The 22,666-nt window shown below is 41.6% G+C and overlaps 1 protein-coding gene across 1 annotated transcript in view; it reads right to left on the minus strand.

Moving 5' to 3' along the window:
• The window catches only part of STON2 (stonin 2), a 55,591-nt gene extending 45,968 nt beyond the window's left edge, over positions 1-9,623 (minus strand). Inside the window, exons 1-3 of the mRNA XM_010583797.1 lie at positions 9,536-9,623; positions 8,834-9,088; positions 2,535-2,732 (exon numbers count right to left, since the gene is read on the minus strand). Of these exons, the coding sequence (XP_010582099.1) occupies positions 2,535-2,732; positions 8,834-9,088; positions 9,536-9,623 (541 nt within the window). The remainder of the gene's footprint in view (positions 1-2,534; positions 2,733-8,833; positions 9,089-9,535) is intronic.
• Positions 9,624-22,666: the final 13,043 nt, after the last annotated feature.

Here is a 22,666-nt window from a genome sequence, read left to right on the forward strand (position 1 = left end):
TCTCACCAACACGTTTTTCTCGCTTGAAACAATATTAAACCCAAGCTACTCTTATAGACCCAATTCTTTACCTTCACTAAGTAGATAAAAAATCAATTTCTTATTTTCGTTGGGTTTTTTAGCAGTGAAATAAATCTGATTTTTTTTTTCCCCTCCATCAAGCTTGACCTTGGAGTCAACAAACTGGCTAACAGTCAATGCGACTTCACCATCACACAGAGTATGAGGATATCTCCCTTCTCCTTCACGGAACAAATAAATGTTATTTCATTGCCTTGATGGAGCCTTCAAACTCCACTACAGACTGAGGCAGCTAGTCTTTTGAGAAGAGAAATACAAATCAAATGCTTGAATCAAGTGAGGTTTGAATCACTGAATTTCTGGAGAGGGGCAGAGAGGAAGGAAAGAAGAAAGTGATCATGCATTTTTGTCCACTTAGGCACTGTGAGGGTGGGATGAAGGTGGAGCGAACAGAAAAGCAGCCAGAACTGTACAAGAGTTCCATGGCCACCAGGTCCTCAGCTCCCTCACTTCCACAAACCTTGCCTGATGGCAGCAGGGACCTTGGGGAGGTGGGCGGTGAGCCATCCCAGGAACAGGAACAAACACGCGCTTTGTTCATGCTGCCCTTTTGCAAACTCCATACCTGGTGGTAGGAAGACTCAATGTATTTCTTACTTCAAGTTCCAGTACCACAAAGGTAGTGTATCTTATGTTTTAGCTAATGACACAGCTTTGCCTATATTACCTACTTTTTTACTTTTAAAAATTTATAGGTCATAGGAATGATTTTTTGTACCTGTTTTGCTTATAAATAAGTCAGTTTGTGACTGACTGGGAAAGAAAGAAGAGTAAGAAGGTTGCACACAAAGCTTTTACTGAAGTATCAACTTCTATTTTGGCCATATATAGCAAATAATTCCATATCTATGCCAGTAATATACAGCAGCACTTTTGCCTTTCATTTCTCTATATGATGCAAAGTTATATATGAACGGGGCATCCCTCATTTCCCTTGTTACTGGGACTTTCTCCCCTTGAGCAACAGCCACCCTATGGCAACCTATACCAAATCAACAAAACAGCAATCTCCAGCACATACTCCATATGAAAACTCTTACACTTCACCCTAATAGACATGAGCTCATCGCAGCAGAACCGATGCCCATGCTAGCATCCAAAAAGCTGGCACACGAGGCCAGGTTGCCTACTCTACCTTTCTACCAGTGGTTCCCAAACTTGGAGGTAGAGACAAGCAGAGTATTCTAAAATAAAAATGGTCAGACAGACTTGTGGTAACTGTATTATTTGAAGAAAGAAAGGTCTCTACTTATCCAAAGTAAATACTGCTTCTCCACAAATCCTTTGTCTTAAGCACCCGGCCAGTACCTACTGTGCTGCTGTTTATGAACCTGTCTTGATGTCCAACCCAGTTTCACCAAACCATCGAATAATACTCTTTTCAGGTGATGTATATAAATGTTTCTTATGGAAGGGACATATGACCTCAGTGGGGCTTAGGAAGTCCATTCTTCCAAAACAGATCTTATTTCACACATATTGTTACATTCACCACCTGAGAGAAACACATTAAATACCTCACATGCCTGAGCTATCATGACATCAGTGAATCAATTTTCGTCACCAAACTGGGTAGCTACTGATCTTCCTCAGCTTGGGGTGAACAGCTTCCAATGCACTGCAGGTGCTTCCTCCTGGAGCTGTGTATTTTTTTCCTTTTTGTGTCCTGACACGCCAGCTCTTTTTATGCTCTGTCAAAGTCTGCTTTGTCATTCAGGAGTTCTCATCATCCCAACTCTGCATGACACCAGTCGCACCACTCTGCTTTATTTCTCCTGCTTCAGAGATTAACTAGAGTACAACTGAGGAGCAACGAGCTACAATCCCATACAGCACATTTTTCCACAGTCAGGACACCATCTCAATAGATCCTACAAGGTCAGATAAAGGATCCTTAAATGACCAAAATCTGCTACTGAACCACCCTCTGTCATCTCCTACACCCTCTCTGCATTACTTTACAGTAACAGTGCAAAGCACAGTGCAAAGAACGCATGCAGCAGCCTGGATCTGTGTCTTGGCACCCACTGAAACAGAGAGGGGCATGCAGAGCTGGACCTATCTCAGCTGAATACACCTGTGAGTTAAGAAAATTTCTGCACAGAAGTTCAGGAAGGGCATCCAGCTTCTCCCACAATATACTGAGAACTAGCTCCTAGATCAGCTTAAGCTGATGTGGTATGCAAAAACCAGAAATGCTCCAACATTTCCCTCGGACAAGTCCACCAACAGGTACATAGCTGCATTTGGCTCTTACTTTGGGAGCCTGCATATATCAGGGGGGTGTCAAATCCAGATGTGATTTTGGGGGAATTGGACTAGAACAAAGTGATAGTCTGCCTAATCCTTGAGTTTGTTCTGCTTTGGATCCGTTCCCTGTAGCTCACTTCCCAGCAGTGAGTTTGAGGAGCATCAAAAAGATTGAGATGGAAGCTTGAAGGCTTCCCTCTTACCAGCTGAATCTGCTGCAGATGTTCCACCACTGGTCAAGTCCTCAGTATTAATCGACTGCAGATCTGTGTAGGAGGGAGCAATGCTTGGGCTGCTGGTGTCCTCTGAGTTGGTTGTCCAGCTGCTCTCCGAGGCATGTGCTCGCCTCTCAGAAGTGTTGGAGGAGGGGGAAGTCCAGCTGGGTGCTTTTGATGGAGACACTGGATGCAGAAAACAAACAGGTATCAGTTAGAGACTTACAGGGCAATCTTCAAGAAGATAACAACTATTCCAAAGACACACTGTATCAGTGTACTGAGACTCTGTAAATATAAATTCCAACATCCACAGCAACACAGTTATTTTATAACAAACACACAGCAACTTAACTAGTGCCTGGCACTGTTACCCTCCAGCACTACTCAGCCGTCTGCCTTAGATCCCATACTGCTGGCAGCTGTATGTTTTCCTGTTGTTCAAGTATGGCAGAAGCTATGACTTTTCAGAACAGGAAGATTTGATGTTTCTGCCACTGCTGACAAGATCTGAATATCTGTGTTGTGCAACACAGTGGAGTTTTTATAGTAGCACAGATTTTTATAAAGTGGTTTTATTATATTTAATTAAGCATTCCCTATCTGTGACACCCACTCAAATGTAGTTGTCATCTCAGGAATACTCCACATGGGAGGAGGAGTATAAAAACAAACTGAAATTGACCTATTAATGTGCATTAGAAATGGCTTTTGCTGCTGAACATGCAGGATGGAGTGCCCCAATCTGAATAAACTGCCTAACATTTCTGCTCAGCGTAGACCAAAAATCCTGTTCTACTCACTTGTCAGGCTTGCATGTCAAACAGTTAAGCCCTGCCTAGCTATCATCCAGAGTTCAGAACACAATCTTACACGTCCAGTGCTACGAATTTGTATTGTATACTCTTTGTTTTGTAGACTCTTTGCCCACAGTATCATTTAAATGTTAGGAACAGTGGGTGACTCTAGTGAGGAAATAATAATAAAAAAAAAAGATGTGGTAAAAAAAATCTTCCTGAACTAAGGAAAGGTGTACTGGTAGAGACTAATTCTAATGTCAGCATAATAACTGTTTCCTAAGTTAGTACATCTCTGCTCATCTTTTAAACTAACAAAGATCTCAATGCACCCCAAGTTTTGCCGTTCCGGAACTGCTGACACAGAGGTTCTCTTCTCAGCATGTCATACATAAACAACCCTTATTAGGTTGACAGATACTTTGGAAGAAAATGGCAAATTAATGTTAAAGAGGATTAATCTCTACTACATCCAAGTGGTGTGATGGGACACTACCTCATTATGGAAACCTTGCTGTGTGCATAGAGGGAATATCCAAACAGCACTCCCTGCCTTGCCAATTGTACAGCTGTGAGCCTATGTACTGAGCTGCTTCTGAGTAGAGTCATCCCTAAGGATGAGGGGCTGAAATTCAGGAGATCTGTCTCCTTATTGCACATGTTGACAGTTGTGTTAGAGTGACATGACCAAAAGCCCCCGCTTCTCCCTCCAGTAATTCCACACTGTGTTGTGCTTGATGCCTGTAGAAAAAGGATGACAAGCGTATGATTATAATCTGTCAGTCCCTCTCGCAGCCCTTTTGTTAAACATGGCATGAGTCATCTGAAAAGCCACCCTTAAAACTTCACCTGAAATTGCTTTGACAGAGTGCTTTATTTGGACATAGAAGACAAGCTGAAAAGCTAAGCTCCATACGTGAACCAGTAGCAAGACCTGAGGGTTTTTTTAAGTGTGTTTTGTATCTGGATTCTAGAAATTATGGAATTATTTTATAAAAAAGATTTTAGATTTGCAGTGTTTCTTTTTTTGTTTGGTCAGTCACAGCAATATTAAAAACATAAGCCAATTTAGAAACACAGAAGATTTAATAACTCAGATACTGTCAACTTGTTTTGTGCTTTCCAAAACCGATTTTTGTCCAACAGGGAGACTGACTGGAATAGTGTTGTAGAATACTTTTATATAAGGGCAAATTAATTTTACTCCAGATAAGTTGTGCCACTTTGGAAAACCATAACCATAGAGAGCTTTTTCTGCAACAAATGTTCTTTAAAATCTTACTACAGTCAACTTCCACCTATTACTAAGTTCTAGGTTCCCCAGCACTAACCCTTGGAACTAGTAAAAATGCATTTTCCCCTATGCTGAGCGAAACAACTATCTATCAATCTCAAAAAGCAAGACAAGCAAAAGTAAACATCTACAGACATTTAGGTCCCTCTTCAGATGCTCCTTCTGCTTTCCAGATTCTTGGAAGTCCTGAAATCAAATTCCTAAATGAGGTAGGTTTTTTCCCTAGAAACTTGGAATTTGGTCTCTAATGTCAATAGATGTAGAGACATGGCCTTTTAGCCGCAGGAATTTCTCAGAAATCTGTTTACGTTGAAAGACCAGTGCCAGAACTGTCCCTAACATGCAAATCTTGTAGCATGCGTAGGATATGGAAAATTAACTGTTTCCCAAACTGAAAAACGTTTCCTTCCACATGAATTTTACTTTTCTTGATGTGTTTGTTCCTAATACAATGGATTGGCTTTTAATATGCAGAATTACCTTTAAGCATTCATTCCTCTTTGATGTTTTGAGGATCCGTTCTTTGATCCCTATACTGTATTATAATCAACCTTGTTAGCATCATATCCTTTCCTATCACATAGGACCTCAGATTTTTCTAATTTTAGGACAGCATCACAGTTGGTCTAGTTTTCAGCTGATGATCTTGTGTTGCATGTACTTTCTACTTTCAGACAGAACAGCAGAAAATGGTTAAATTGAGATTTGCCTTACTGTAGGATAGCCTCTCAAAGGACATGGTAGGCATCCAAGTTACTTGAGCCATTTAAAACCAGACAAAGCTCTCGGGAAGAAGTGGTGGGAGGCGTGGTATGTGTGGAACAGATGATGTAACAGATCTTGCCTTGCTCTAATTTTGGTGCTTTGCTGAATACCTCATTGAATTCAAGAGCGTAGCTAACACCGATAGAATACGAGATGGCGAGCTGGAGGCCTATTGTGTAACAAATGCAAATGTTATGTCACTGGCTGGCTGTGATCATTTACAGATTATGTATCGTTTGTGATAGGAACATTTGGGTGAGCCTAAAAATCTCATTTTTCACTTTTGCAGTATCAGTTTAATGAGTTTGACTAGCCTGATAGTAACAATGAGAAAAATCAAATTTCTTCTTTTCCCAGCAAAAGGAAAACGGGGAAGAGGGCACCACAATGCATCATTTCTGTGACTAAGTATTTCTGTGGTCTCGCTCAAGAGCTACTGCTCTCCAGGGAGAAATCCACATGGTTTGGCAGCTGTCAGTTATCTATGCATAAACCTGAAAAGCAGAAATATTTTGAAAGAAAGATTTTGCCTAGCATTTACTCTGCCTGAGCCTGGCAGCAAGGTTTACAAGAATGTCCTAGATAAAGATAATTTCCACTATGAGGCTCACAATGGTCACTTTTCATTTCTATAGCTCAGGTTTCGACCTTTCTTCTCACCTTCTGAATTCTTTGTCTGTGTTTTCAACCCTGTTTCTTGCTATCAATCCCCCTAATTTCTGCTCCCCCAATAATGTCTTCACTGTTCCCAGCACAAGGGTCCAGCATTAGACTTGGTTTTCTTTTAAACATATTTCCTATAGGATAATCACTACACAGCAGTTGTCTTTAAATTACGATTTTTTAGACTGTGAGCACTTTGGGACAAAGATTTGCTTTTGGGGGAACCTGTGCAAAATTCTGTAGCCCTAAGGTTGGAGGAAGACAGCATCTCTCTCTCTCCTAGGGCCCCCCCCTCTCCGCTCTCACGGCACTCTGGAAATGCCACTTTGCAAGCACTTTTCAAAATGTGTTTCCAGGCAGTCTGGCCATCAGCCTGGGTAATTAGCTAGTCAGCTGTGCAGCTGCTTCAGTGTGGACAGACAGACAGACAATTTCCCAACAGTGCTGGAGCCCTGACTGGAACGCGGCCGGGGGTGCTGTGCCTTCAGGACATTGCTCTTCACAGCTGCCTGCACAGGAAACAGATTTCAAACATCTCCATCCTTCTCACACCGATCCGTCTGTCCATACTTGGTCTTTATACTCTTCCCCCTCCCAACTAGCTATTCGCTATTGTTCTTATGTGGGCTGTTTGCTACTGGAAATGAATAATTGCTGTCACCATAGGCTTTCCACTGAGCGTGTCAGCGTATCGTCGTTGTAACACAAAGTCTCCAGCTTTGCTGCCGCCCATAGAAAAAAGACGTGACCTGCAGTTTAATTGAGAACAACAAGGCTGAAGTTTATCCTACCTCTTGCTGTCAAAAGCCCCTCAGAGTAGAGGGCTAGAGACAAAGATCTGTCATCTCTTTCTGTCCCATGACCTTCCCTTTAGAGGATGTCAGCTGCACAGGTCTGGCCATTTATAATACAGTGTCCAGAATAGGAGTGGGACTAGCTCATAAATAAGGATCTTAAAATATCCACATCAGCTCCTTAGGGTTCCTATATAGTTAGAGAATAACAGTCTCCCATGCAGGATGAATATATCCTGATCTGAATGCCAGGGGAACCATCCTCCATGAATCTCAGTCAGATGCTAGAAGTTAGTGTGCAAATACCCACTCAGTGGCATGGATCACAGGACAAGCCTTTACAGGGGCACAAATGGGTGCCTTCTTCAAAACCGCAATGCTTTTGGAAAGACTTCTCTGATCACCTCTTTTGGATATCCTAGACCTCTGCCTACAACCTTGTGTCCCCTGTGACTGAAAACACAAACCAAGAGGCAGTGCTTTTGCTAAGCACATACCTTAAGACTGGGCCACATCCCTTTAAGGATGGGAAATCAAGTAATACACCACAAAATTAGTTTTATGGAATTCTCTTTGCTATGGGTAGCTTTATTTAGGCTGAGCAAATAATTTTTTTTCATTTAATAAGAAGGTGTACTTAGAGTTTTCTAGTCAACAAGGACATCACAACATTAGCAAGAAAATATGGTGTCAGAGCAACCAACAGCTCTGTTTGAAAAAGTATGTGGCTGTATAAGAGTAAGGATCACCTAACCATGAAATTAAATAATAGAGAGGTAGAGCACCTCAGTTTCACAGATTTATGGTTACAGGTGCTCTTCCCTCTCTCCTCATCACCAGGGTCAGTGAGCATTTACAACTGAGAAGAATAACCAACAAATAAATATAAAGATAAGAAGGTCTTAAGCAGAGCTTAAGAGAAACTTCTTTTAGCCTGAAGATTCAGGCACTTCTCCTGCACAAAGATCTAACCACTGTCTCAGATGGACTGTAGCACCCATAAAAAGAGCAGATGGAAAACCATTGGGTTGTACCCAAAACCCAACCCAAAGTTGCCAATCCAAGTTTTCTGACAGAAGTATTATTTGTGTCACAGGGAGTATTTGATGGACTTGGTGAGCAGAGTAAAGTTATGTCTTTGAACTGCTTTAATAACTAGCAGTAATGAAGTGGAATTATTAAGAAACAATCTCAATTTAAACATGAAAAAGTAAACTAATGTTTTCTTGGGCAATTACTCCACAGCCTCCTGCAAGGAGGGACAGAAGTCTGTTTGTACAGAAAAGCTAGAAGCTCATATAGCCATATCAGTTAGTGTAAGCTGAGGAGGCAAGCCAGAGGCTTTGCATGCACATTTAAAGTATGTCAGAAAGAACTTTTACATTTGAAGAAAAGTGCATGCAGTCCTGGAATTAGGGTCAACTTCAGTTGTCTTTGTAATTCTCCAGCTGCTAAATCACAGCATCAAAAGACAGCAGAAAGTACTGATGGGCATTGGCACGCTAGCTGTTGGTCTCATTAAGCTTCTGGCAAAAACCATATGGGGACTATGAGCAGATAAAGACTATGACCACAGAGGACAGTGATCACCATTCTTTCAGTTCCCGATCACAGAGGCAAACATGGCTCAGACTTTTTAGATGGCTGTTCACACCTGTACATAAGAAATGTCACTACTGAAAACACCACTATGCTGTTTCCCCATGAATGCATTTTGGCAGTCTCCAGGATCAAGACATAGGTGGAATGAATCACAGAAGCCTTTGATTTTCTTTACGAAAAGAAAAAACTGCTAGTTCAACCCAGAACAAAATTATGAGCCGTTTTTGAAACTCTAATAACATTAATTGTTTTAAAGTACAAACTAGTCAAAGTTCAAGCTTTGAGAAATCAAAGAGCAAGCAAAAAGTTCTCTAGGCTCTCACTGTATTCTGTTACATTACTGGAATGGACTTTTTCATGCATTTGCCTCACCTGCTTGTGGGTGGGTTGATGGAGCACTGGTCCATGGTGCATCCTCAAACTGAACCCAAGCACTGATGGATGACAACAGATCAGCGCTGGGACACACATGGTTCCCAAGCACAGCAGTATCCACCTTCGGTTGATCAGCTACACCTTCCAGCTCTGTGTGGGAGAGGTCTTGAAATTCTCCATCCGCATTGTGGTTCTCTTCTGAGGAGGTGTCTGAGGAAGAAAAACATTTCTCCAAAGGCTCCTCAGCGCTACCTAAAATAGAGACAAAATAGAGAGATTGGTAGGACTCACCATTACTTCATTGTTTTTTATTGAAATGTCTAAAATTTGCCATTAAATGTAAGTAGAAAATTTTCCTTCACCTAATGTAGTTGTTAGTCTAACACTGGGCATAGTTTTGCACTTCATTATAATAGGTGAGACTTACTCCGTAGTCAGTTGGATACTGCCTTGAATCAAGAAGGACAGATCCAAACCCTGTAATAGATCTATGCTAAGGAAATCTCACATTAGGGGAGTATTTTACATTTTTAGCCCAAATTCTCCTGTTACATAGGGGTAGCAGCAGATAATTCAACCTCTGCACATACTGCTTCCACTTAGAAGGCAAGCTCTGTGATGCCAGATATATGACAGTAGTTGGTCTAATTCAAACAAAGAAAGTCTCACAAGGTTCAAAGAAAATCAGAGATAGCTTACCTCGTGGATTAACAGGGAGGAGCAGCTCATCAGTGAAGGACACCCACTCAGACTGGTGGGAGGCAATGACACTAGTCAGAGACGTCATATTCGCAGCAGGATACTCATCTTCACTTGGGGATTGTAAGGGGGAAGCAGAATGGGAAAGAGGTACAGTGAAGAGGAGCCAATAGAGGGAAACACCTCCTTTGCACTTTCTTTTCTTTTCAAGTGCTGTTAAGAGAAGAAAGGAGTAAATTATGTCTTTTAGAAAATTAAATGGGAGGAATGAGTGCCAACATTTTAATAATACAGAATGTTAAACCTATTTATGTACCACAGGCACAGTACTGTCAAAGTACTGCCACCTTTGAGACAAGAATGTCACCTGTGTCTAGAGGTGGGCTACACTTAAGCAACTCATTGATTAAAGCATCTGAGGGCCTTCGAACATCCTCATGTTAGAAACAGTCAATCACTGAAAACAATGTTTTATTCCTTACTCAGGGAGCCATGCCTCTTATAACCCCAGCAAGAGAGGTGATGAGGAGATTCTCCCAAGTTTAGCAAATTTTGATTATGATGTAACTTAATCCTAATTCCAAGATGTCAGCGTGTCCTGGCTCATCTTGCTACTTAAAATGTCTGATCCCTCTCAAGAGCAAGCAATAAGCTGCACGTCTCATTACCAGTAACACCTATGTAGCTGGTTCTGGGATCAGGATTGGTTGCCCATGAATCTTATCATGGTGTGGGTATGAAAAGATGCCCTCTCAGCTAGCTGCATTTTCAACTCTGCTGCTTGACTGGAACTTCACGTTTTAATTTTAAAAAAACAACATCTTAGATCTTGTCTGGAGTTAAGCATGATTTTGCTGTAGCGCAGCAAATGTTTTCACAGATGCAGCAATTTTAGTTAGGATGCACTGCAACAGGCTGTACCCCGCACAGATCTGGGAATCTGCTAGAGGGAATGGGGCACTGCAAAGTGCTCTGGTTGCTGGCTAGTAACTGGGAAGGTCAGGTGTTGTGGTTTAAGCCCAGCCAGCAAAAAAGCACCACGAGGCCACTCGTTTGCTCCTCTCCCCTGGTGTGGGTCCCTTCTGCGAGCTGCAGTCCTTCAGGCACAGACTGCCCCAGCGTGGGCTTTCCCATGGAGTCATGGCCTTCTTCGGGGGCATCCCCCTGCTCCGGCGTGGGGTCCTCCCCGGACTGCAGGTGGGCATCTGCTCCCCCGCTCCCCTCCACAGGCTGGGGGGGACAGCCTGCCGTCTCACCACGGGCTGCAGGGGCATCCCCTCCTCCCCTGCTCCTCCTCCCCTCCTTCTTCACTGACCTTGCTGGCTGCAGAGGGGTTCCTCTCACATTCTAATCTCCTCCCCCCCACAGGTTTCCCTTCTTAAATCTGTTCTCCCAGAGGCTCTACCACCGTCGCTGATGGGCTCGGCCTTGGTCAGTGGCAGGTCCAACCTGGAGCCGGGGAAGCTTCTGGCAGCTTCTCACAGGAGCCACCCCTGCGGCCCCAGCCCCGCTACCAAATCCCACCACACAAACCCAGTACATCAGGTCTGGGGAGAGAAATTCTGACAAGCACCCATGATCGCCTCAGATTTGCAGACTACTTCAAAACTCTCAGAGGACTATTGCCTCCTCCTAGGGAAGCATGTGAATTCTGTCCCCAGTTATCTCAAGCACTGAAGCTCTTGTTGCCATGGTATTCAAGTACCTGAGAATACTAAAACTCAGACTTGGCTGTTTTAAAGAGCTTTAAGTGCCATCTCTTGGCCTGCTGTCTCCCACCTAACTAAAGTTTTTTCTGGGGTGAAACTTTATGTTGGTGTACAAGAACAGGTACTTCAGTGAGACGTCTCTTTACCCTACATTAACAACATTTAGGTCCAAAGAGCAGACCGATATTTAAATGCATTCAGTCTTTAAGCATTTTCTGCAGGCAGTAGATCATTAAATGGCTTCCAATATGATTATTCTCTTCAGGGGCACAAAGTTATTAGTCTGCTGAAGGCAAGTCAGCAAATAAGAGCTGTGTGAAACAGCTGAAAACTTTCAAAATTTTGGAACTCACAAACCAGCCTGACACCCAGAGAGGATTCATGGGTCTATGTTCATTGTCTGAAGATGAATCTTTCCAAGCAGAATTGAACACAAAATGTACAGTTTCCTGCGAACACAAAAAAGGATTCCTGGAGACAATCCTGATGGTTCAGTGCAATTTGCCAGAAGACTGATCCCCTCCCCGTAGACTTTCCAGAGCCTATGGCCACCCCACAGCCAGTCACCCTGCATACCTTTCCCTTGTTAGCAACCAATTCCCTAATGCTGGAGGAAACAGCTGCACTTGAGCCCCAACCCCTTTTCCTCCACTCCCATGGCAGGACGTCTGCCTTCACACAGTGTGGGCAGATACCTTTGCCTGCTTCACACAGCATCCATTTTGGGTGCTATTAATAGAAACTACAAAGCTAAACACAGAGGCAAACTAAGAGAAAAAGAATAATCAGATGTTTAGGGTCACTTGGATGCTATGTGAGGGAAGGAGAGGATGACCTTGGTATCTTGCTTTCCTCGTGTGACCAACTAAACTGTTTGTTTGGGGCTTGTTTAAATATCTGTAACTGAGTCTTCTTTTCCCAGACAACTGAATACTGACCTCTCCTTTCTCCTGGAAAAGTTGTGACGGAAGCATCAAATGGCAGGAAATGAAAAAAGAAAACAGTTTATCTTGCCTTTAAGCTCCACCTTCTTTTTTTAAAAAAATGTCAAGGGAAAAAAGTCATGAAAGAAGGCAAGAAAATGGACTGTTTCAGCTGTGCTGATAAGTGGGAGAATTATACCATTATTTTAGGATGGATTTGCTCTTTTACTCTACTGCCCCCTGACAAACATACTTTTCTAAAACCACTCAGTATCAGACAGCAAAACTTAAACACCTTAAAACAGATAGTGAGCACTACAAGCCCAGAAAAGCATCAGAGTACCATGTAGTGTGGCATGAAGTGTGTACTCCAGCTATACAACTTCCCTACGGATGGAATTTTCTACAGACTTCCCAGTTTGGTAAATAAAGCAGATTACGTTGACTTATCAGGGTTATCACACCTTTTAGACAAGCAGCCTGAAAGAGAGGAAAGTCAGCCTGAGTAGACCAAAATGTCAAAGATTCTCAGAAGACAGGCACTTTGAGGATGCATATACTAGGATGAAAACAATTATTAAAAAGATGGAATTTTGCATTCTCTCAGCTTTCACAAGAAAACAATAAATCCCACTGCCTGACCTAAATGCCTGTACAGAACTATGAACCATGTACAGCTAACTCCTGTGCAGACTATGTGGAAAAGATACAACTTCATCCCCAAATTATTTTTCACTTCTCTTCCCTTTCCAAAATCATCCTTAGAAAAAAACCTGAGCCAACCCTACTGCGAATTAAAGAGCCTTAGCCAGCACAATACCACTGCCAATGTGCATTCAGTTAACGCAATATGCAGAACTATTGCAAAGGTACGTGTCTCCAGAGGAACCATTTGACGCTGTGGATAAACCTGAATCCTCTCCGCAGCAAAGCAATCAGCACACACTAGTTAAACACTGCAACGAATACTCTGCAAGCGAATTTTGGAGATTTTTTCCCTGTCCTTCAGACTTCTCAAACATCCATGGCTATTCCTAGCAAAATGGATTTTGGAGCCTAGAAAGACTAAGGGAACAAATGGATCCTCTATACTCCAAGTGAGCTACAGTTAAAGCAAAAGTTTATGCTGTACAGCCCAAGCAAAAGGAGATGCAAACACATTTCTTGGAACAAGATATTCCCAGGCCACGCCAGTATTACACCTCTCTAGATGAATAGAATTTGTATCAGCTTAGATTTTGTTACTTCTGGATTTGTGTTATTATATGCACTAAGCTTTTGGTGCTGAATTGGTTAAAAAAAAAGTTAAGTAATTTATCAGATTTTTGGTAAAAAAAATTGTGAATCAAAAGTTTGTTTGTTACTATTACACAGTAAATACAAGGTAAAGCAGATGTTACACATGCTGATCCCAGTGATCCTTACCATCAATTCCAGTGCAGTGATTTGACCGTGAGGCAACAAAACTCTGAGAAGCTGAAATCTCTGCTTCAGATGTCCCTTTTTTACATTACAGTTTCACAGTGGGACATGTAAATCTGAGTGACAAGTGGGTGACAGTTATTTTCAGTTCTCCAAAGGGCAGACATCATAGAGCTGGAACAAAACTCCTTGCCTGTTTAGTCCTCGTATTGTTTTGATGAACTACATTACATAATCCTTTTTTAAAACTGATGAAGGTTCATTCTAAAATGACAACACTGCCTTGATAACTAGAAACCTGTCATTCCAAATCTATGTAAATTTACAGTTTATAGCCATTTCTTCTTGTGACATGCTTACCTATCTGCCCTTTTGTACAGCTCCGCTCAGATAAAAAGGAATATCATCATCCTTCTCCCTTTATTTTGCTAAGCCAAAAACATATATTTGAGCAAGTGACATAATTATCTTGTGCCAGAAGTCTCACACCCAGCACCTTGTACAATGAGCCCTTACTTTAGGTGGGACTTTTACACACTATGTGAGCACAAACACCAACAGTAGTAATGGTTCATAGCACTATTGAGACACTTTAGAATTATCTGTAATGGAATGGTGTTTTTGTAAAAGTACCATTCAAAGTATTTAAGTACTCATGTGTTTGGACAGCAAACTCAAACATTGTTTCTCAGTACATTTCAGCTCTGCTCAAAAGAAACAGCGCAGTTAATCATTTTAAGCACTAAGGGTCATTTCTCCAATTGCTTCAAGTTACATATATATGAGGCATGCTGCACTAGGCTTTATCACCACTACCCAGAGTTACCAGATTACAGCTACATGGAAAAAAAGGAAGAGAAAAAAAAACAGAATAAAAATTGAGAGGATTAAATTTAGGTTTTGTTTGGCAAAGGTAGTATCAATAGCAAGTTTGTGCTAAATTTATAGACTCTCCAAGTATATTTATTGCCTTACATGGCAGCACCACTGAAAAAAATCCTGTAATTCATACAGTGATACTGTTTTTCTTGCTTATACCTTCCCTTACAATCCCAGGGACATAAACATTAATTGGCTACTGTTCTTTGCATTTGGTTATTGTAGGAGACCATGGAAGGGAAAACAACTAGACAAGCTGTTAAGTTCCACGTAGCAGAAAAAGAAACTAAGCCAAAGGGACAGTAAGAAAGGAAAGACTCTGACCATGGCTTTTGTTGTAACAATCAAGTTTCACTAACACCAGGAAAGTCTCAAAGAAAAATATGTAAATTTATCCTGACCACGTGTTTGGCAATCCTGTACAGACGAAACAATTCTAGTAGCATGAACTGAGGAATGATTGCTGTCTTGGGCAAATTTCCAAGTAAGAGAGAGCTCATGGCTCTTCCTCTCAACTTGGCCTGTAACAAGCACTGACCATCAGCACATCATGACCTGAATAACAAACAAACTCCAAATTGGAAATCTCTTCTTAAGCATCAAAAGAAAGTCCCAAGTACTTCAGGGTGCCACAGCAGAAACAAAACCCAGTGATAAACAACAGGAAAAAAAACCCCAAAACTTGAGAAACCAAATGAAATAAAGGAACTGGAGTTGGATTTTATTATTACTACTGAAAAAATCAATTGCACCAGCCTCTGCCTAAATGCCTGAGGTAAGATTACCTTACGAATGACTTAGATGATGACAAGAATAAAGTCATATTTGGTTATTCGATTATTGCATTTTTAGTACTGACAATCCTATTTTCTCTATGTATACAGCTCTCCCAGCTTAATAAATTGCCCCAAGAAAATCCCTGCTAACACCAGGTTTTAGAATTTACACCAGTTCTACTTGCTGTGATTCATACATGCTATTATATGAGCTTCATGACTTCAGATGTACCTTAAGAAGCTCAGTTACTACCTGGTGCATGTAACACTCATTTATATGAAAGCTCTCAATATATAAGGGAGAATTAGGGCTCAAAGGGAGCCAAACAGATATCCCTTGTGAAACTCATGTAGCCTCTCTGGAAGCAGGGATGGCTTTGCCTATTACAGATTACACCTAAGTGAACAGTAACAAGAGCCTTGATTGTCCTCTGTTCTCAGAGGCTGGTCAAATCCACTTTGTGCCATTACAGGGTAGGTCATTACTATTGATGGTCCCCTGGCAATTTTAGACAGAGATGGAGCGAAGCAGAATGTGATACTGAAGATGACTAGAGCCATCTGGCACGCTGGATGACAGAAAAGCAGTGGTGGGACACAGTGCAGCCACACTAATTAATGACCATATCCAATTATTCCAAAAGATATGAAGTGATCTGTCTAAATCCACACTGTAAGTCAGTGGCAGAAGCAGTGTTAAAGCTGAGATGACCTGGAACGCCCTTATTTTCTCTAGGCCACAAGAACCCAACCACCACACATAAAACCATGGCCAACAAACACACCTCAGCTTTGCTGGAAGCTCACATGTCCCGACAGTGAGAGAAGAGAGCCTGTAGGGCTTGCATTGGTAAGAAAGTCATAAGCATCTCCCTCAGGAATATTTGTGTCAAGGCTAATATCTGAAAGGTTAACAGCTGCTGTTTCCTCTATGCCACAATTTATCTGCCACAGAAGCTCCTCTGTTTTCCAGAGAGAAAGAAAACACCTAAGATGCTCTCCTGCAGGCAGTACCAGGACATTTAGGCAGTTCAGAAGGCAATGGTCTCTCTCCTTCTGTGAAGGCCATACCTTAGAAATACTTCATGGGTTCTGGACACCTCATAATAAGAACCAGTCAGACAAGATACTGTTTAGAGGGATTCAAAACCTGATACTGGAGGAAAATTGTACAACCTTTTCTTCTATTACTTGTACTCCCAAGAACTTGAGAAATGTAGAAAGGCACTGTAGAAGAGCAGAAATACAGAAAAAGAATGGGAATTTTTTTTTTTTTTTTTACAATTGGAAGTAATGTCTAACAGGCGGAAGCCAAGGGAGCATGCCAGACGAAATGTTTGGCAGTGATAGTCCACATCCCCAGTCACATCGGGAAAGTAGAAGCTCTACATTTCAGGACTTCAAATATAGCTCACTATGGGTCCACAATACATTCAAAGTGTAACTGAAGCCTCCAGTCATGTAATTGCATTAAAACTTGGAAGGATAATTTCCCAAACTGCCAGTCTTCTAACTCAAACTAGAATCTGAGACAAAGATCAGTCAAATGCTTCTCTTACTATATAGAGCAACAGTGCTTTAAAACTAGACCGGGAAAAGATCACAGGAAAGAGGCAACATGCCAACTTCTTTAGCAGAACATTTGCATCTCTAAAATCTGAGATTTTTTTTCCCCGGTCAGTATTGCACAAATAGAAGAAAAAATAAACAAAACATTAATTTAAGGGTTTGACTTCCCAAGGGCTAGACTAATTCAGAATCACTTTACAGATCAGGTTTTTCTTTGTTCAATGAAGTTCTGTTGGTAATAACAGTAGGCAACAAGCAATCTAAATGCAGTAAGGGGGAGAGGTTGGTAGCATCCCCTTAGGAGAGGGCAGGTGCACAGTGCTTACCACTCTTCCTTGTCTTCTCAAGGCCTCCGTGAGGCAGAACTCCAAAGCAGCACCCCGATCCCAGACTTCCACACCTGACTATTACATGTGTTCCAGACTTCCTCTGCTTTGGATGGTGAATTTGCAATAATCACAACTATTGCACAACAGAATGCTACAGAAAGTGACATTCCAGTCCATAGTATGGGGAGGGAACTGGGTTTAAAAACTGGTTTCTTCTTTCAAACCTGAAAAAGTGAATCATACAAGGAAAATGTTTTTCAGAAGAAAGCTCCCACTGGGCACCCTTGTTTGCACATCTGATACTGATGCTTTCATATGTTCCTGTCTAAATTGTGCACAAAAAAGCTAGCCAGATGTATTCCATTTACCAAACCTTCCAAAACCTATTGTACTTTACTTGCTGTTGTGACGATTATCAGGTGTGGTTTTTAAGTTATCTCTCTGATGTAAAAAGCATAATATTCTACAGTTAATCACCCTGGAACCAACTATGTCATTGCAGCCTGTCATCACTGCAGACAGCCATCAAGAGGTGAATACAGATCGCAAAGCCCCGTCTGCACCTATCCTTCTTCTAAATTGGGACTAATAAAAAAAGAAACAGGGAATCGAGTAAGCGACCTAAGTTTACTGGAATATTGTGCTGGATGATAAACACTCTTCTAGTAAACACACATCCTGGCTTGTATGACTTGAATGTATGCTAACATTCCAGCATTGCCTATACGCCTTGCATCAAATTACTGCTTTACCAGTATGTGCTGCTTTTGGCTGGGATAGAGTTAATTTTCTTCACAGTAGCTAGTATGGGGCTATGTTTTGGATTTGTGCTGAAAACAGTGTTGATAACACAGGGATGTTTTTGTTATCGCTGAGCAGTGCTTACACAGAGCCAAGGCCTTTTCTGCTTCTCACCCACCCCACCAGCGAGTAGCTGGGGGTGCACAAGAAGTTGGGAGGGGACACAGCCGGGACAGCTGACCCCAACTGACCCCAGGGATATTCCAGACCATAGGACGTCATGCTCAGTGTATAAAGCTGGGGCAAGAAGAAGGAAGGGGGGGACGTTCGGAGTGACGGTGTTTGTCTTCCTAAGTAAGCGTTAATGTGTGCTGGAGCCCTGCTTTCCTGGAGATGGCTGAACACCTGCCTGCTGATGGGAAGTGGTGAATGAATTCCTTGTTTTGCTTTGCCTGTGTGTGTGGCTTTTGCTTTACCTGTTAAACTGTCTTTATGTCAACCCATGAGTTTTCTCGCTTTTAATCTTCTGATTCTCTCCCCCGTCCCACCAGGGGTGAGTAAGCGAACGGCTGTGTGAGGCTTAGCTGCTGGCTGGGGTTAAACCAGTATTCACACAGTATTCATCATACAACTCAAAACCTGATCCTGCCGCCATTAGTAAAAGGAGAGCCAGCATAATTCTTCCCATGCCTCAGGACTGGTTTCAATTGCACAAATTAAATCAGGGCTTTATCTTCTGAATTACAACTAAGTTCATGCTAGAAGTTAGGTGAAAAATCTTTACTGAAAATGGTGGGCATAATTAGTTGCCATCAATCAGTATAAGCTAAACTCATTTTGGACTGAGAAAGCTGGGGGAAAGAAAAAACCAAACCAAAACAAAAACCCAAACAAGAAAGAAGTAAGTCAAGCCCTCAAAAACTAGCCACATTGAAGACAAGGGAGAAACTGGATTCTCTAGACAGAGATGCTTCACTGGAAGTTGTATGCCTACAGAGAGGATGGGCATTCATCTAGCTGAGCTGTGATACACACAGAATGGGAGAACAGATTCAGAGTGAGGGAAAAACACAGAATCCAACTGTGAAAGCATCAGGGAGACAAGGACCATTGAGGAAGTGATGCAGTCCTGAAAGAAAGCAAAGAAGTTTTCCTGTGCTGAGTGTTGGCTGGAAAGGAGATTAGGAACACTGAGCAAGAAAGCCATCTTCTGTTCAAGCCTTCTCTGTATTTCCATATAACTGACAACTATATATATATAACTTCTATATAACTGTACTTCTGTGTAACATCTTTTATAACTTGTAAGCTGTATCAGTAACACCTTTCCAAGGAAAAGAGTTTAAAAAGGGATTCCCATTATAAAGGAGATCCTGCTTGATGGTTATATATAAAGACAACCTTAAAATGTGAAGCTGTCTCCCGGTTTAAGGAAGTCCTGCTTGATTATTTAAAGCCAGACAAAAAATAATACTCTGCAAGAGGTATCACAGGGAACAAGCCTGCCCTGGCAGAAAATTCCTTGGATGATCCAACTGGTCTTTCCTCGTTTCCAGTGTCTGGAGAGTCAGCCGATATTATGCAACTTAGTGTGATGCCAGGACACTGCAGCCCTTCAGGGCAACCCACAAATATCACGTTTGTTGTCACTCTCTATTTTAGACACTCTAAATATAGGCCCATTAGACTTGATGGTGCTGTTTGTTTAGCATGACTACTCCTGTTTCAAGAGAATGAAAAGCAACTCCAGGAAAAAAACATGCTTGAGCAAAGATTTAAATTAAAGGGATCCAGTATTTTATACACTATTACAAAAAACTATGTATGAAGTAGAAACAAAGATCTTGACAACTCAAATTCATACACAGTACAAAATAGTATGTTTGCAACACTGTTGTCTAATACATTTGTGTCTAATTGTATTTGCCTAATTGTCAAAACATGAAATAAGAATGCATGGTATACTAGCATGATGTAGAACAGAGGGTATGAGAAAAATCTTTCATTTTTTGTTGTTTGGTTTTGGGTTTATTGGGTTTTTTGTTTGTTTTGTTTTTACTAACACACACTAATAAGTGGTGTTAGTAAAAATAAAAGATGTTTCGGGGGGAGAAAAAAAAAAGAACCTGTTTTGTAGTATCTTTGTCAGCAGGTCTATATCTAGAGAGTAGGATTAGTAAGATGACAGTAGAGGTAATATTCATTCCTGAGCATGCTTACTCATCTCTGGAAGTTAACTGGGAACAGAACACAAACACAAGCGAGGGCTTTCCTCTGGTGCAAAGGGGTAGAGCCCCTTGCTGAAAATGAAGTTCAGAGTACTCTGCTTTCTAACTACCAAAGCTTTGTTGTTGTCTGGTACAGCGAGCAGCTGCTGCTCATCTTTTTAGTACCACCCCTTTGATAGTTATCTGTGCCTATAAGACAGCAGGCAACCTTGTGCATTCCAGAAGAGGAATCCAAGATACATGATCTCTTGTAGATAGATGGCAATGTAAGTGCTGCAGGGGTACACGGTGAGAGGCAGACCCCTGTGGCATATGGAGGCAGCAAATCACTCGTATTTTATTACACTAGGTATTTTGCTGAGGAAGCTACAAGAGGAGCCACTGCAAGTCTGAGTATCAACAGCAGGAAGAAGGACCAGTTGCACTTCATGCTTAATAGCATCAAATAATTAATTACCAACATTATTGTATGGCTTCCACGAGATGCTCATCTTTTAATCTGACACAAATGCCCAGTTACGAAGCATTCAGGGTGTTGACAAATATGCAGTATTATACATAGAAATTCATATGAATTGGCTCCCACAGAGTGTGTCACCGTCCCTGGTTTCACAGTGCTTGGCATGGCTCAAACAAACAGTTGTTGCACCAATGCATTTGCGAGGCTATCAACCGGCAGATCACAAAACAGAATGATTAAGAATAAAAAAAAAAGACGTGGACAATGGCTAATCACTCAATGGTTGGGGCATTATCATCAAAGTAAACTCTCAAAACTGGAATAGCAGGGAGCACTGCACATCAGGTACACTGACAGAGCTGTGCCGACACCCTGGGGAGAAGGTTCCCTGTAGACCAAACTGTTTGCTGGGGAAGCTTCTGCAATGGCAGCTCCTTGTACGCCTGGTTTGAGCCAGAGGTAGACAAGCTCTGTAGGTATATGTACTTGCACATGGTACACAAAATCTAAAACTAAACAAACTGCTATTTATAGGTGCATGAAAAAAATCTCCACAGTTTTCAAACAGAAATAGGAATGTGATTTGGTCTTTTAAAATTCCATGTTTTGAGGATATAGAATACTTCAGCTGGCTACACCAAACCAATACTCTCAAAAAAAAAGAAAGAAGAAAGAAGAAAAAAAAAAACCTACAGTGAGACATTTCACTATTCTTTCCTTCTTAGACAACTAACTCTTCAGTTTCAAATAGCAGACAATTGCTTTACCATTAAATCATGAAAAGTTTAACTGCATTAGATGGCCAGCCATTCTATATATCTAGAAGTATGCTCTACTTACCCACACTTTCAAATGATGCATGCAGAAACTAAAAGAGTAAGATGGTAAGACGAATGAAGTCATGAACATACGCAGCTCTCAACTGGACTTGGGTAATCCAATATCTTGCCTCCCAAATTTTTAGACAAGAATTTCATTCATGTTACATTTCTGGGTGCTGTCAGACATTGTATAACCCAAAGGTAATTTTTTTTAAAGGCAGGCATCAAGACTGCTTTGTGCATGACCTGTTTTGTGTTATCCATGTGCTTTAGTAAAGCAACAGTGTAAAAAAACCCCAACAAAACACAAAACCAAAACCCACCAAAAAATCCCCAACACTCCCTTCCCACCCAAGCCCCCAGAAGTTTAAGACAGGGTTACTGTTGCCTTGAAGACTCTGGAGTCTAGTCAGGAAAACAAAGCAGAAAGAACTTTATGAAGACTTCACTTACTGCGTTGAAAAATCAACATAAAACACTGCAGACATGGAGATGGATGCTGGGCACTCAGATAATACCGGCAAGGCCTTTTTTCATTAAAAAGTTTGGAATCTGAATATCCTCCTCTATGCAATCCCTCTTAGGTAACACTACCAGCAGCACTGTATGTTTGACAGCACGACTGCTTACTGAGCCTGCTCTGGAAATGGAATTAATGCAGTCAGGTCACTCCACCTCCGCACCAACCTCACGTAGCCATGAGCGACCATGGTTATTCTGCTCCTCAGCCCATGATACATCTCAGTTGCACAGCATTATGATATGTGGAAATACCAGTTCACAGCAACGTTAATGCAGCATTACAGCTCCTTTGCCAGCTCTGGGGGAGCTGAGTCCGGGTAACCTTTGGCAAAGACTGCCTTACCCTGCAGACAAGTTTTGGAAATGGGATGCAGACAAGCAGATTTTAAAATATTTGAGATATTTACCTCCCTCTTTCATAAAGGCACAGACCCACAAAGGGACTGGGACTCTTTGTTTCTGTTAGCAAGACTGGCAGTGACTCACTGTGGCAGAGTTGTAAATTTGACACCAGCATAAGGCACGCAGATACAAACAAAAGCATGTTACAAACTATTGAAAATAAGCAGAATTAGAAGAATTTCAGGTTTCTTTCAAGACAAACTTCCTGAAGAGAAGGGATTATCACTTGAAAGTTAGTGCCTATTTCAGTGTCACTGAAGAGCTTAATGCAGCTGTTTGGAGCTGCAGCTCCCAAAGGTCTGTGGCCACCCCCAGCCAGTCTTAGCTCCAAGAATATGCATATCAGTAGC

The sequence above is a fragment of the Haliaeetus leucocephalus genome, unplaced genomic scaffold, assembly GCF_000737465.1.
Source record: "Haliaeetus leucocephalus isolate CR32 unplaced genomic scaffold, Haliaeetus_leucocephalus-4.0 Scaffold932, whole genome shotgun sequence".
Lineage (NCBI taxonomy): Eukaryota > Metazoa > Chordata > Aves > Accipitriformes > Accipitridae > Haliaeetus > Haliaeetus leucocephalus.